The 12,281-nt window shown below is 51.0% G+C and overlaps 1 protein-coding gene across 1 annotated transcript in view; it reads right to left on the bottom strand.

The window, feature by feature from the left end:
• Window positions 1-12,281, bottom strand: part of SPAG9 (sperm associated antigen 9) — a 2,727,931-nt gene that overhangs the window by 1,888,844 nt on the left and 826,806 nt on the right. Inside the window, exon 11 of the mRNA XM_069654919.1 lies at window positions 8,774-8,825. Within this exon, the coding sequence (XP_069511020.1) occupies window positions 8,774-8,825 (52 nt within the window). The remainder of the gene's footprint in view (window positions 1-8,773; window positions 8,826-12,281) is intronic.

Here is a 12,281-nt window from a genome sequence, read left to right as displayed (position 1 = left end):
AGAACATTGGGAGTACCATTTCCTCGTTAATCTGAAAGGAAGAAACAACCTTAGGGAGAAAAGCAGGATGCGTCCTGAGCACCACCTTGTCACCCTGAAACATGGTATAAGGCTCTGAAGCCACCAGAGCCTAGATTTCGCTGATCCGTCATGCTGAAGTAAGGCCAACCAGCAGAGCCGTCTTAATTGTCACCAGCCTGATGTCTGCTGATGCCATGGGTTCGAAGGGTTTGTGAGCCAGGGTGCTAAACACAACATTAAGGTCCCAGACCGGATGTGGATGCTTGACCGGAGGATATAATCGGGTCAGCCCTGCCAAATGCCTTTTTACCACCGGATTGGAAGAGGAGAAGATGTTTTTGTCTGAATTCTTGTAGACCCCTGTGGCCTCCAGATACGTACGGCAGGTGTCTACTTGCACACCTGAGTGAGCCAGATGCGCTGAGTAGAATAGCATATCGTCCAGAGAGCATGTAATTGGATCAACCTCGTTCGTCTTGGCCCAATGGCAGAACCTTTTCAACTTGCTCCTGTACCGACTCCTGATGAGTCGCTTCTTGCCCCTTGTATGATAGCCAGGTTGTCCTGTGATAAGTTTAGATGCTTCAGGGTGACCTGTTCAGGAACCACGCTGCCAGGGCCAACTTCTGCAGAGCGGGGTGAACCAATGTAACCCCCTGCTGGGAAAGTAAGTGGGCTGGACCCAACAGGAGGTGCACTGCAGGTTGTTGCGACAGTCTGAGGAGCTCCGAGAACCATGCTCTTGCCGGTCACCCGGGCGCTATCAAGATGAGTCAAAGGCTCCGAGACTCTCTGACCTTGCAGATGACTGAATCAGCAAAGTGGGGGGAAACTCATATGCATTCATGCCCTTCCACATGATGTGCAATGTATCCCCCAGCAATCCCTGGCAATGCCCCAGCCAGGATGCGAACTGAGGACACCTCCTGTTCATGGTGGCGAATAGGTCTTGTTGGGGAGAATTCTCTCTTTAGGCTGAATTTCCTAACCTAGTGAGTCCCCCAGCAGCTTTGCTGGATTTCTGGAGTTTTTTTTTTCTCCTGCCAAGAGTGAGACTCTTTTTCTCCCACTCTTGGACATGATTTATGGTGTTCCTTTGACTGTTAATGTGTTTTATAGGCTATGGGGTCCTTTACTCCATAGGGTCTCATGTGTTTTTACTATGTGTGTTACACAGCACCCTACGTGCAGTGACACAGGGGTGTCATAGTGACACCCCACCATAGACTCCATACCCTGGGACTGACTACTGTCTCCCAGGGCATGTAAAGTCACCATTGGCTTTACTAGTCCCAAATTATTAACTGAAACCAGTACAAACCATCATATTGTGGACGTACTGGTCTGGGCAATTCGATTGCCCCGGGGTCTGTTAGTCGAGGGGGCACGTCTCCGTCCCCCCTGATCAATTTTTTGCTGGTGGCAGTGGAAACTACTTTTTATATTCGACCGCGAATATTTCCCTATGGGATTTTCCCATTGTTCGAGGCTAACAACTTTAATTATTTAATTCTCATAGCCTCGAACATACCGCCGGTTTATTTATTTAATATTAATTCGGCAGTTGGTATTTTTTGCCAGGACTCGATTCTAAAATGGCGTTTGTGTTCTCTTCTGTGACTCCAACCCAAGTCGAGCCCTTTGGTCCACTTTTTAGCGGGCTTCTCCACAGAAGCCTCCAAAAGTGGTGCCACTCTGTCTGGGTACCACAGGGGGTGTGGGAGGGGGTTTAGGCACCCTGGACTGAGTTACCTTGGTAACTCAAGTCACACTCTTGTGTGATTGGCCCAAGTGGTGAGCCGGCCGGCTCACCACTTAGCATGTTTGATTGACAGCTAGGCTGAGTGAATGGGGGTATGCTGCATAAAAGCAGGGCTTTGGGGACTGGAACTTCAGAAGTCGCCAGAGGACCTGAGAATCCGACGAGGGAGAAGCTGAGCCGACCTACCACGACGACACCACCGGTGGAGCCCTGCGGAACCGACTCACCACTTCCCGACGACAGAGAAGATCTCCCGGCTGGAGAGGCTTCTTCCCCCGACTGGTGGGCACAACCAGTTTACCTTCTTCTCTTCGCACCCCAGACCGGTTTGTGGTCGAATTGCCGTGCCAAGCACCCCGGCAGACGGATAGCCACTTGCCACTGGACCGCAAATCAACGGACCGCTCCTTGTACCTGAGAAACTCTGCGGCTTGTTTCTTCCCTGGCAGTGCAACGGACTCCTGTCTTCCTCCCCGACGAGATCCTCTCTTCCCCGGACGAAGCACCGACTTGCATCCGCTGCCAGGAACAACTGCCCCCGCTGGAGTGTTCTCACCACTTTAAGGTACCGTGTCCGCCAGGCCTCCCTTTCTAAAGATTGCTACAAGGTAATAATAACCCCTTTACCTTCTGGACTGGGCTGGCCGCCTTGACCCTCTAACTGGTCCCTTTCTTTGGTCCAATGCCTTTTTGAACCGTTACAAGACTTTTGTGCACTGCAACCGTGTGACCTTGGACACATTTCGTTTTGATCCTCTTAAAGCAGATCCGGCCTACTGACTCTGAATTCACGGTGTTACTTTGCCTTCCTCTCTTGTTGTATTTGTGAAAAAGTGTTGGGATCTGTTTCAATTTATTCTCTGCTTTTCTCTCCCTTTTTAAAACGAATTATTAGAGTGCCATCTACATTAAGCGCTCACCGCTGTCTGAAAATAAGTGGGGCTTTACTTAAGACTTGTCTAATATTATTTTAAGGGAGTGTATATCTTTTAGTGACCGTGTTTTTGAATTGCTTACTATTAGTGCCTGTGTGTTTTTCTAGATGTGGTTTTAAATAAATAATTATATCTCTTTTACACCAAGCCCTGGTCAGTGTTTACTTGTTCTATTGTGTTCTCTTGACCTATTGTGAATACTCTGCATACTGCCTAACTCTTCTTGAGGGAAGTCTGACTGCTCAGCCACAGCTACCAAGTGAATCTGTGTGGTACAGACTGCTACCAAGTGGGTTTACTGCCAAACACCTGTAGTCATAAATCTTTTGCAGTGGTCCCAGAGGGAACTGCACAGGTTTCTGCCTAACAGGTCTACCTGAGGGTGGCCCCACCTGTCTAAAATACCCCTCAGGACCACTTTGTTCAACTGCCTTCGGAGCCTGTCTGCCTCCAAGATGGATTCTCCTGGAAGGTGGACTGCTGATAAGTAAATTCTGTTGGACAATGCCCACTCCCAAATGTCAATGGGCAGCCCGGCAGAGCGGAGGGGACATGGTACCTCCCTGCTTGTTTTAATAATGCAAGCAAGTGAAGCTCTCTGTCTGGATGCAGACTGTCCCGCTGCTGATGGGGAGTAACGCTTTTAGGCCAAGCCAGGCGGCCATCATCTCGAGCCAGTTGATGTGTTCCAGCTGCTCCTGTCGTGACCATCGTCCATGGAAACTGTGGTTGGCCAGAGTAGCCCCCCATCCCTCAAGGGAGGAATCCATGGTAATGATGATCTCGAGAGAGGGCTGGCTGAAAGGTCTGCTCACTAATAGGTTGGTCTCTGCACTCCAAGTCCGGGTTAAGGTGCTGTGGAATGCTGACCAGAGCTGCCTGGGAGCAAGACTCCTGATTTCAAGATGCTGAGAAATGCAAATGCAGCCTACTCATTTTGAGTCTTGTGTGAGGCACAGCCAGGAGACAAGCCGCCATTATGCCAAGCAAGTGCTGGTACCAACATGCTGAAGTCACTGGTCTGCTGAGAAAATGTGGCCTTCCCGATTACCATGATCATCTGCCGAGGGGAAGATGCTCTCCATCCTTCTATCCCAAATTAGCCCAAGGAATGTTAAGTAATTGAGTGGGTGTCATGATGCCTACCCCCGGGGAACCAGACCAGGTCCAGCAGCCCCAGGAGCAGGCATCACGTTCCCGGGGAAAGGCCCAGCGACCCCTGTTAGGGGCCATCTGGACAGAGTCCTGGCGCCTTTGGCGCCAGGCTCATATGAGACTTCAGTCCTGGCGCCATAGGCGCCAGGCTCATAAGGGGAAAACTTACCTGGATTTACCTGATGCAGACCATGCTGCAAGGGATCCAAGCCCTCAAGAGGCCTAGAAGGGACTACTTTACCTAGGAACTCTTTTGCCACTCGCGTGTGGCGGTGGAGGAATACTTACCTGGAACTACTTTGGAGGCTATTTAAACCACGCCCGAAGAGCAGCACACGCTTTGCGTTATTCTGCATCCAGCAGCGCAACGTTCACCGTGCCTGCAGCAGCATCCAGACTTCAGCCACGCCCGCCTCGAACCCAGAGCACCTAGAAACAAGGGAAAGAAGGAGAAAGGTTAGAACCAGAACATTTACCGGCTTCTTTCCTGATTCCAGAGCCATTGCATCGTCGAACCAAAGGAAAGACTTAATTTTTAAACACGTCGCATCGCCAGCAGAAGCGCCGCGCTGCACTCACGTTCCTCGCAGCATCTTCACGTTTCACCGCAGCCTCCTGCATGTTCCTGCCGCATTCCGGCACCTAGGGGGAGATAAAGACAATAAGGTGAGCCAAGGAAACATATAGAGGAATACTGGTTACCACCCTAAAACCTACCCTATTTACCCACGGGGAAACCATTCCTCTCCTCGGGTCGCCGCAGCTCCCACTGCACCAGCGCCGTACCCTGGCCCTTAAGGGGAAACAAAAGCACAACAGGGTGAATCAAAAGGACAATCAAGGGGAGCCACCTCCCACCATAGACTTACCTAATTTTACCGCCGGAGGTATTACTCCTCGACTCTGGTTTTCTCTCAGCACCTGAATAAAGGAGAAGACCACAGATTACGGGATTGGATAGGAGTGATGGTCAGGCATTTGAACTCTTACGAACTGCATACTTACGGCGTCTTGCCGGGAGAGTCGAAATAGCCCTGGAACTCACCAATTCCTTCCACCAGTGGAGCAACTGGTCCATCACGCGCCCCTGCGCTCGAAGCAGGATGGAGAGCTCACCCTTTCAAACCATAAGGTGAGACTTTAGAGGGGACATCGGAGGTGGTCAGTGGGGAGAACAACGGGGGTGTGGGGAATTTACGCTCAACTCCACGGGTGGTTAATTCCCCTTTCTCCATTCACAGAAGAGTACTCCTACCGGCCAGATAAACGACATATCGCGGCCCTACGCATTACGCTGGAGGAGGCCGCAGCAGCCCAGATCAGAGCGGCACCTCTGTGGGAGTCAGGTGAGCGTAACAGTGGGGAGTAACTACGACTTCATGAGGTTGATAGAGAACCCCAGATCGTATAGCATGTGCATCAGAGCTGACGATGTGCGCTGTACAGCCTCGGCGACCCCGCTCGCACTAGCCAGTTGTCGAGGTAGGGATAAAGTTTGTCCCTCCACCATGAGCAGGGCCGCAATCTAGTACATTAACCTTGTAAAGAGCCTTGGAACCGAACTGAGGCCAAACAGGAGGACCTTGCATTGAAATTGAAAGCCCATGATCCTGAACGTCAAGAATTAACGATGGGCCTCCAAAATGGGGACGTGCAGGTAAGCATCCATCAAATCCAGGGTCCACATCCAGTCTACCCCACACAGAGCCTTCACATTAAGAGCTGGATAAACCATCTTGAACTTTTGAAGGGCTAGGGAAAGGTTCAAGGAAGAGAGGTCCAGAACAACTCTTTTTCTGAATGGCGATTATTCCGGGAATAGAAGCCCATGCCTTGCTGTGAAGCTGGAACCTCCTCCACCGCCTGACTCTCGATGAACAAGCGGATTTCCGCCAAAAGAGCTGGCGTCCCAATCTCTGGGAGTGGAGGGGAGGAGAGAGGAGATGATGAATTGGTAGACGAGACCCTGTGGAAACAACAGAGGATCCATGGGTCTGCAAACCGTTGCCCGCCAGGAATGGATGTGAAGGGCAAGCCTGCTCCCCCACCGCAGACTTGTGGATCTGGATGACATCTTCACAGCTTTTTCCCTCTGAGGCTGGTGCCTGGTAGGGGGACTGGAAAAACCCCTGGTCAGAGGATTTGTGCCACTTGCGCCTCTGCTGGCTAGGAGACCGGTCGGGCTGTCTAGCGCATCACTCCTGAAAGCCCCCGAAGCCACTGAAAGTGGGGGTTCTGTCCGAGCATTGGTGAATCTGGCTATAGGTCTTGGGTGCTGATTTAAGACTTCTAGTCAAGTTCCTTGTCTATGGCCGAGTGAAACATGCCCCCCGCCCCTCAAATGGCAGGTCAAGAATACGCTCCTGTACATCAGGGTTAAACTTGGTAGCCTTAAACCAAGCTGTCCTCATATCAGTGGCGATACAGACAGCTCTACCTGCGGTGTCAATGTGAACCACTGTACACTCCATGATATCTTGGGCCACAATTTTCAGGCCTGACTAGGCACGGGGAGCTCTGGGAGGAAGTCGGCAATCTCCCGCCACAGCTTTTGATGGACTGCTGCGAACATAACGTTAGCATTGGCCATCCGCAGATGGAGTGTGGCTTTAGAGTAAATCAGTTTGCCGTAGGACTCAACAGGTTTTCCTCCTTCCCTAAGAGTGCTGATGTGGGTGCAGATGATGAAGACTGAGGTTTGGAGTAGAGGGAGGCCGCAGCTATAACGGATGAAGGTGGCTGAGGGTGTACCGACAGAATGAGGAAGTCCCCGTCCGCCTGCCTATACTTAGCATCAAGGCGTTTATTGGTAGGCTGCGTGGAGTGCGGCTTCGCCCATCCCTTCTTGGCCAGGGATTGTACATCCTTTTGCAGAGGGATGCCCGTTGTCATGGCAGGGCGAATGGTGAGCACCCCTGCCCGAACCCCCGCCTCAGGTTGTTCAACTTGTGGCTGCGGGACCCCGAGGTATTCCGCCAAATCCGCCAACCTCTTGTGGAAAGCCTCCGCTGACAAGGGAGGATCGTCCTAGTGGCGCCCGCTGTGTCCTGCAGGTCGGGAGCTGTCGGAGGGGTAGCTGGGTGTGGGCAGCTTTGGCGTGCTGACTGGCAGTGCTGGGCGCTGCTGGGGAGGCTGCGCCAGAGGTGACAGACACTGTGACTGGTATGAGCGCGGGGGCCAATGGTTGAGCTGGCACCGGGGTCAGGACCACGGTCGGGGAACCGGAGGCGATACCGGAGGGAGGATGTCTTTGATGACCCCCCTGACAATGGTGCCCATATGCGGTAATTTCATGAGGGTAAAGAACTTTTCGAAGAACCTATCCTCACATGCAGGGGAAGGGAATGAAGGCATAGATGCCGTGCCCCGAGTCTGCTGAGGTCTTGGAGGTACTTGTCGCACCAAGCTGGGGGCTGCGTACCGCGCATGTGATAATGTGGTCGGGTATGATGTGGACCTGGTAACTGGAGTGGTCTAGTCCCATCTAGACATGGTTCCCATGCCTGCGCTCCAGAAGGAGGCGGCTCCGGCTGAGCCGACATCTTGTCTGGCCTAGCGGCCATTTTGTCATGCCCCGTGCCACCTGCTTGCAGCATGGTGCCTGAAGAGCCCGGACCAGTCTCTGCCTGCACGCTTAAAAGCGAAGGCTCAGACCTTCCCTGCACCTCAGGTAAAGACCTGGGAGGCAGAGTGCCCTCAGCCATGGCGCTGGTAGTACAACTGCTGCGTATAGGCTCCCCCTCGGACAGAAGCCCGGTGCTAGAGCTAAGCCCCTCAGGGAGGTCCCGGTACAAGAGCCTTGCAACCCTTCAGCGGCGGGACCAGGAGTCTCTTGCGATCCCTTAGTTTGTTGGCTGGTAACTTTGGGAACCTCAGTCTCTTTGCTGGTCTTAGGACCTGGAAGGCCCCGCCCACTTTGGGCGCTTTCCTGTGAAGGAGTAACCCTTGCGGGGAACGGAGGAGAACAGGGCACGTACCTTGGGCCTGGTCTTCCTCCTCATGTATGACTTGATGTCATCTGGAGGCGATCTCTGGAACAGCTCCATCCACCTGGCCAAACAATTCTTCAAAGCTCGCAGGGTCAAAGCGTTGCACAAATAACAGCCGTCCCAGCCGTGATCGGGCCAAGCCAAGTCACCAGAGGCAGAGTGTGTGGGGATCCGACGTGGGGAAGGAACCCTCGCAGGCCGGGCACCAGCTGAAACCCGCCATCGTGGACATGCGTCGGGGAGGAGCGCGGCACCAGAGTATTCTCTCTTACAATTGCTAAGAGAGAAAAACAAAAAAAGAGGGAGACAAGTCACGTGAAATTACAAGGCCTTACCCTTGAGTGCTGGTGAAAGCAGTCCATTCCCGTCGACGTGGAAAAGGACTGGGGAGTAGCACCGGAGTCAGGGGAGTGCATGCTCCCAGGGTCGTGCCCCTGCGTGCATCTAAACTTGGGAAGGCCATTTTTTTCGGGTGAAGAAGGTTCCTTTTTCCTTTTCCCATCACTAGCGAGGGGCGCCCATACAGTATGGAGGAAAGGGGATGGGACGTGGGAGTACATCAAATATAATTAACACATTTCAATCATTTACCATAATATTAAAAGGAATACAGACCTGTAACAAATCAAGTACAGGTGTATATGGTTGAAAAATGAAAATACAAACTGAAAAACATGTAGTGGGGTACTGTACAGCTCAGAAGTATGGGATAATAGAATACTTCAAAGAAAAGCAGGCAAAGGTATTGGGAGGTGAAAGGGAAAGAGGTCAAAGCTATCAAATGAACATTTTCTAAAAGGGCTTGTAAAAGAGACAGGCTTATGATGAAAATTGTAATCCAGCTATTGCAAAATATATGTGTCACTGAATTACATTAGAAAAAAGTTATACATAATTAAGACTAGACTTACATCCTCTTCATCTTTGGGTCCTTGCTTTGCTTCCTCTGCTTCTGCCTTTGCTCTAATGGGGAAAAATAGATCAATGTTACTAAAGCAATATGACAACTAAATATCCTTTTTCTCAGAGCGCCTTCTGCAGTGTATTAAAACGGTGAACAGATGCATTTTGTCGATATGTATGTATGAATTGCATGATAGAATTGTGTCTGTTTTTTATTTAGAGATACATAGATTATTACATATGTATGAGCTCAGGTTTGGAGCCCGACCATGAACAAATGAAAGTACTCAAATTTATAGTCTGCCTTAATAAAAAACACGCTAAGATGTTTATGATTTAAAAAAATGTACTACGACTTTCTCGAACTGCTATGGTAGAATTTTGCGACAAGACAAATTGAGATTATTAATGTTGCCATGAGCAAACCTATTTCTACAGCTAGATTTTACACCAGGAGGCGGCAAATATTCCTTAAGTTTATGCCATTGATATATATGTGTATTCAAATCAAGACCTTCACATTCCCACTTTATACATATCATTACAAAGATGATTCAACCACTGGTCCATGATTCGTTTTGACTTCTAGAGAATGATACAGGCTTTAATAATAATAATAATTTAGCCTTTATATAGCGCTACAAACCCTCAGGTATCTGAGCGCTGCTTATTATTACCCACAGTGTGTGGTGCTCATTTTTAGACCTCGGAAGGATGTAAGGCTGAGTTTGGCTCTGCCGGGATTCGAACCTGCGTCAGCAGGCTCTGCACAGATGTCAAAGCGAGCGCTCTACTCGCTGTGCTATCTGACCGGCATGTATTTCTTTTTAAAATACTACATTGCTGATTTTACACATGTTTTGATATGTTTTTTTTTTCAACAATACTATTTATTGGCATTTGTAAATAACATTCTTTATGATATATTGATAAGGTATAACAAACAAAAATCAACATAACCTCAACTGAGGTGAACAGGGACATAGGGGAGTTCACCGGGGTAGACCGGATTGGGGATTGCAGCAGTGTCGGGTCAATGCTACAGGGAACAAGTTCAATGATGGAGGTAGGTTAGACAGCTATTATCACAGTCTGGTGGCGCGGGGAGTCTAGTCCATTTTCATCAACCAGCGGAGAGATGGTGGCTGTCTGGCTACTCCGGGAAATTTCTGCACATAGTCTAAAAATTGCGACGGCCGTGATTTTCTCGGCTGCGGCAATATCCCAGCACTTTACCCACCACACAGGGATCGCTGGGCCCTCCAGGAGTTTCCACAGCCTAGCAGTTGAGATTTTAGCTGCAGTAAGCAAATGCGTGCAGAGATCTGCCATTCTGCCTGTCATCTGGAATTGTCCCTCACCCGTGTCGCCCAGCAGGATAATTCCCGGATCCCACAGGATCGTTAGGCCTGTGATGAGTCGGATCTGTTCCAGGACCTCCCTCCAAAACCTTTCCGCCTTCGGGCACGACCAAAGGAGGTGGAACAACATTCCTGTGTCCACGCAGCCTCTCCAGCAGTGTGGCGGTATGGTGGGTGTGCATTTATGTCGAATCTCCGGTGTGCTGTACCACCTATAGCAAACCTTAATAGCCCCCTCTTTATTTGTGACACATTTGGAGGTCTTGTGAGTTCTTGTGCAAATGAGATTCCAGCTAGCCATATCTAGTTCTCTGCCTATATCTCGCTCCCATCGTTTCATGTAGGGTTCCTTAGAATCAGAGGCTGCCCTATCCAGCAACCTATACAGGGTCGAGATCTTCCCCCTGGGTGGGGTTGCTGTTAGTGTCCGTTCCAGCGCTGTAAGTTCTCTGTGCCCATTTGCTCTCATCGGGTCGTGTGACAGCCAATGTCGGAGTTAGGCACAGCGGAGCCTCTAGCATTCCGGGATCTGGAATTTCCTTTTGCAGTCCTCGAAGATGAGTAGGGTGTCCCCCTCGAAGAAGTCCGCCACACACTTCAAGCCTCCTGCCTTCCATTTGGAAAATACCTTTTGCCCTAGCCCTGGGGTGAAGTCCGGGTTCTCCCAGACCGGAGAAAGCGGACCCACCGTGATCCTGCAATTCCATTTCCTGGCCGCCTACTTCCAACTATTCACTGTGTTCCTGGTCGTCATGAGGGGCCCAGGGTTTGTGGGATGCTTTGGCCATGTGATGTGTGGAAGGGATTCCAGTGGGTAGCGACTCCAGCCCTCCTCCAGCTTCAGCCAACGGGGTTTGTTGGTGCCCGGTTGCCACATAAAACACTGCGGATAGCTGGGCTGCCAGGCAGTACCTCTCCACCTCGGGCACCCAAGCCACCAGATCCGGGGCTCCTGAGCAGGACTTTCCTGGCAACCCGTGGCTTCTTGCCCCCCCCCCCCCCATATGAATTTCAGAACGTTTGCTTGAAGTTTCTGCCAGGCTTTCTTGGGGATTGCTACTGGAAGGGCCTGGCAATGGTAGAGCAATCTGGGAACCAAATTCATTTTTAGTGCCGTAATCCTCCCCATCCAGGGTATCTCCTGGTTTTGCCAGCGGGACATGTCCTACTGCAGATCTTTTAACAAGGGCGGGAAGTTTAGCTTATAAGTGCGTTCCATGGGCTTGGGTAATCGGATGCCCAGGTAGCTGAGGTGGGATCTAGGCCAAGGGATAGGGAGACTGACTGACAGAGTCCAGCGTTACTTTAGGAATGTTGATGCCCAATGCTACCGACTTCGTGGGGTCGATATAGAACCCAGAGGCTGTCCCATAATTCTGCAAGGGATGTGCCTGGATGGGATAGTGTCAGCAGCACGACATCCACGTATAGGGCAGATTATAAGTTTCGTTCTTAAACTTAAGCCCCCGGACCAAAGGGCTCTGTCGGATCCTGGAAGCGAAAGGCTCGATCGACAGGGCGAAGATGAGAGGTGACAGGGGGCAGCCCTGGCGAGTGCCTCTGGTGATCTTGATTACCCGTAGTGCTGCAGCATTTCCCCCATATAGCCCCAGTCCAGCATATCAAACGCCTTGTGTGCGTCGAGCGATACCACCGCAAGTTCCACTCCAGTTCTGATGACCGTTTCGATGATGTTTAGGGTACGTCTGATGTTGTCCAAGGTGTTGTGGCCTGGAATAAAACCCATTTGGTTCGGGTGGATGAGATCTGGGAGGAGTCCGGCGAGCCTGCGTGCTAGGAGTTTCGAGAAGATTTTAGAGTCCACATTCATCAGGGCAATGGGGTGATATGATGAGCAGAGTTCCGGGTTTGACCCGGGTTTCGGGATCAGGACCGTGATGGATTCCTTCCATTGAGGGGGTAACAGAGCCCGTTTCCAGGAAGGTGTTGAATAGAGGCCAGCTGGGGAGCCAGAATGTGGACATATTTCTTATAAAATGGTGTGGGCAGACCGTCTGGACCAGGGGCTGTGTTCTTCATAGAGCGAATCACTTCGGACACCTCCTCTGGGGATATGGGCTCTTCCAGGGAGTCGATCTGTGGATGGCAAGGCAACTTCGGGACCGCTTGCAGAACCCTATGAGAAGGTGTTATC

The sequence above is a fragment of the Ambystoma mexicanum genome, chromosome 3q, assembly GCF_040938575.1.
Source record: "Ambystoma mexicanum isolate Mex_15411 chromosome 3q, UKY_AmexF1_1, whole genome shotgun sequence".
Classification (NCBI taxonomy): Eukaryota; Metazoa; Chordata; class Amphibia; order Caudata; family Ambystomatidae; genus Ambystoma; species Ambystoma mexicanum.
Note: the sequence above shows the minus strand (reverse complement) of the source record. Positions and strands in the feature narration are given on the sequence as shown.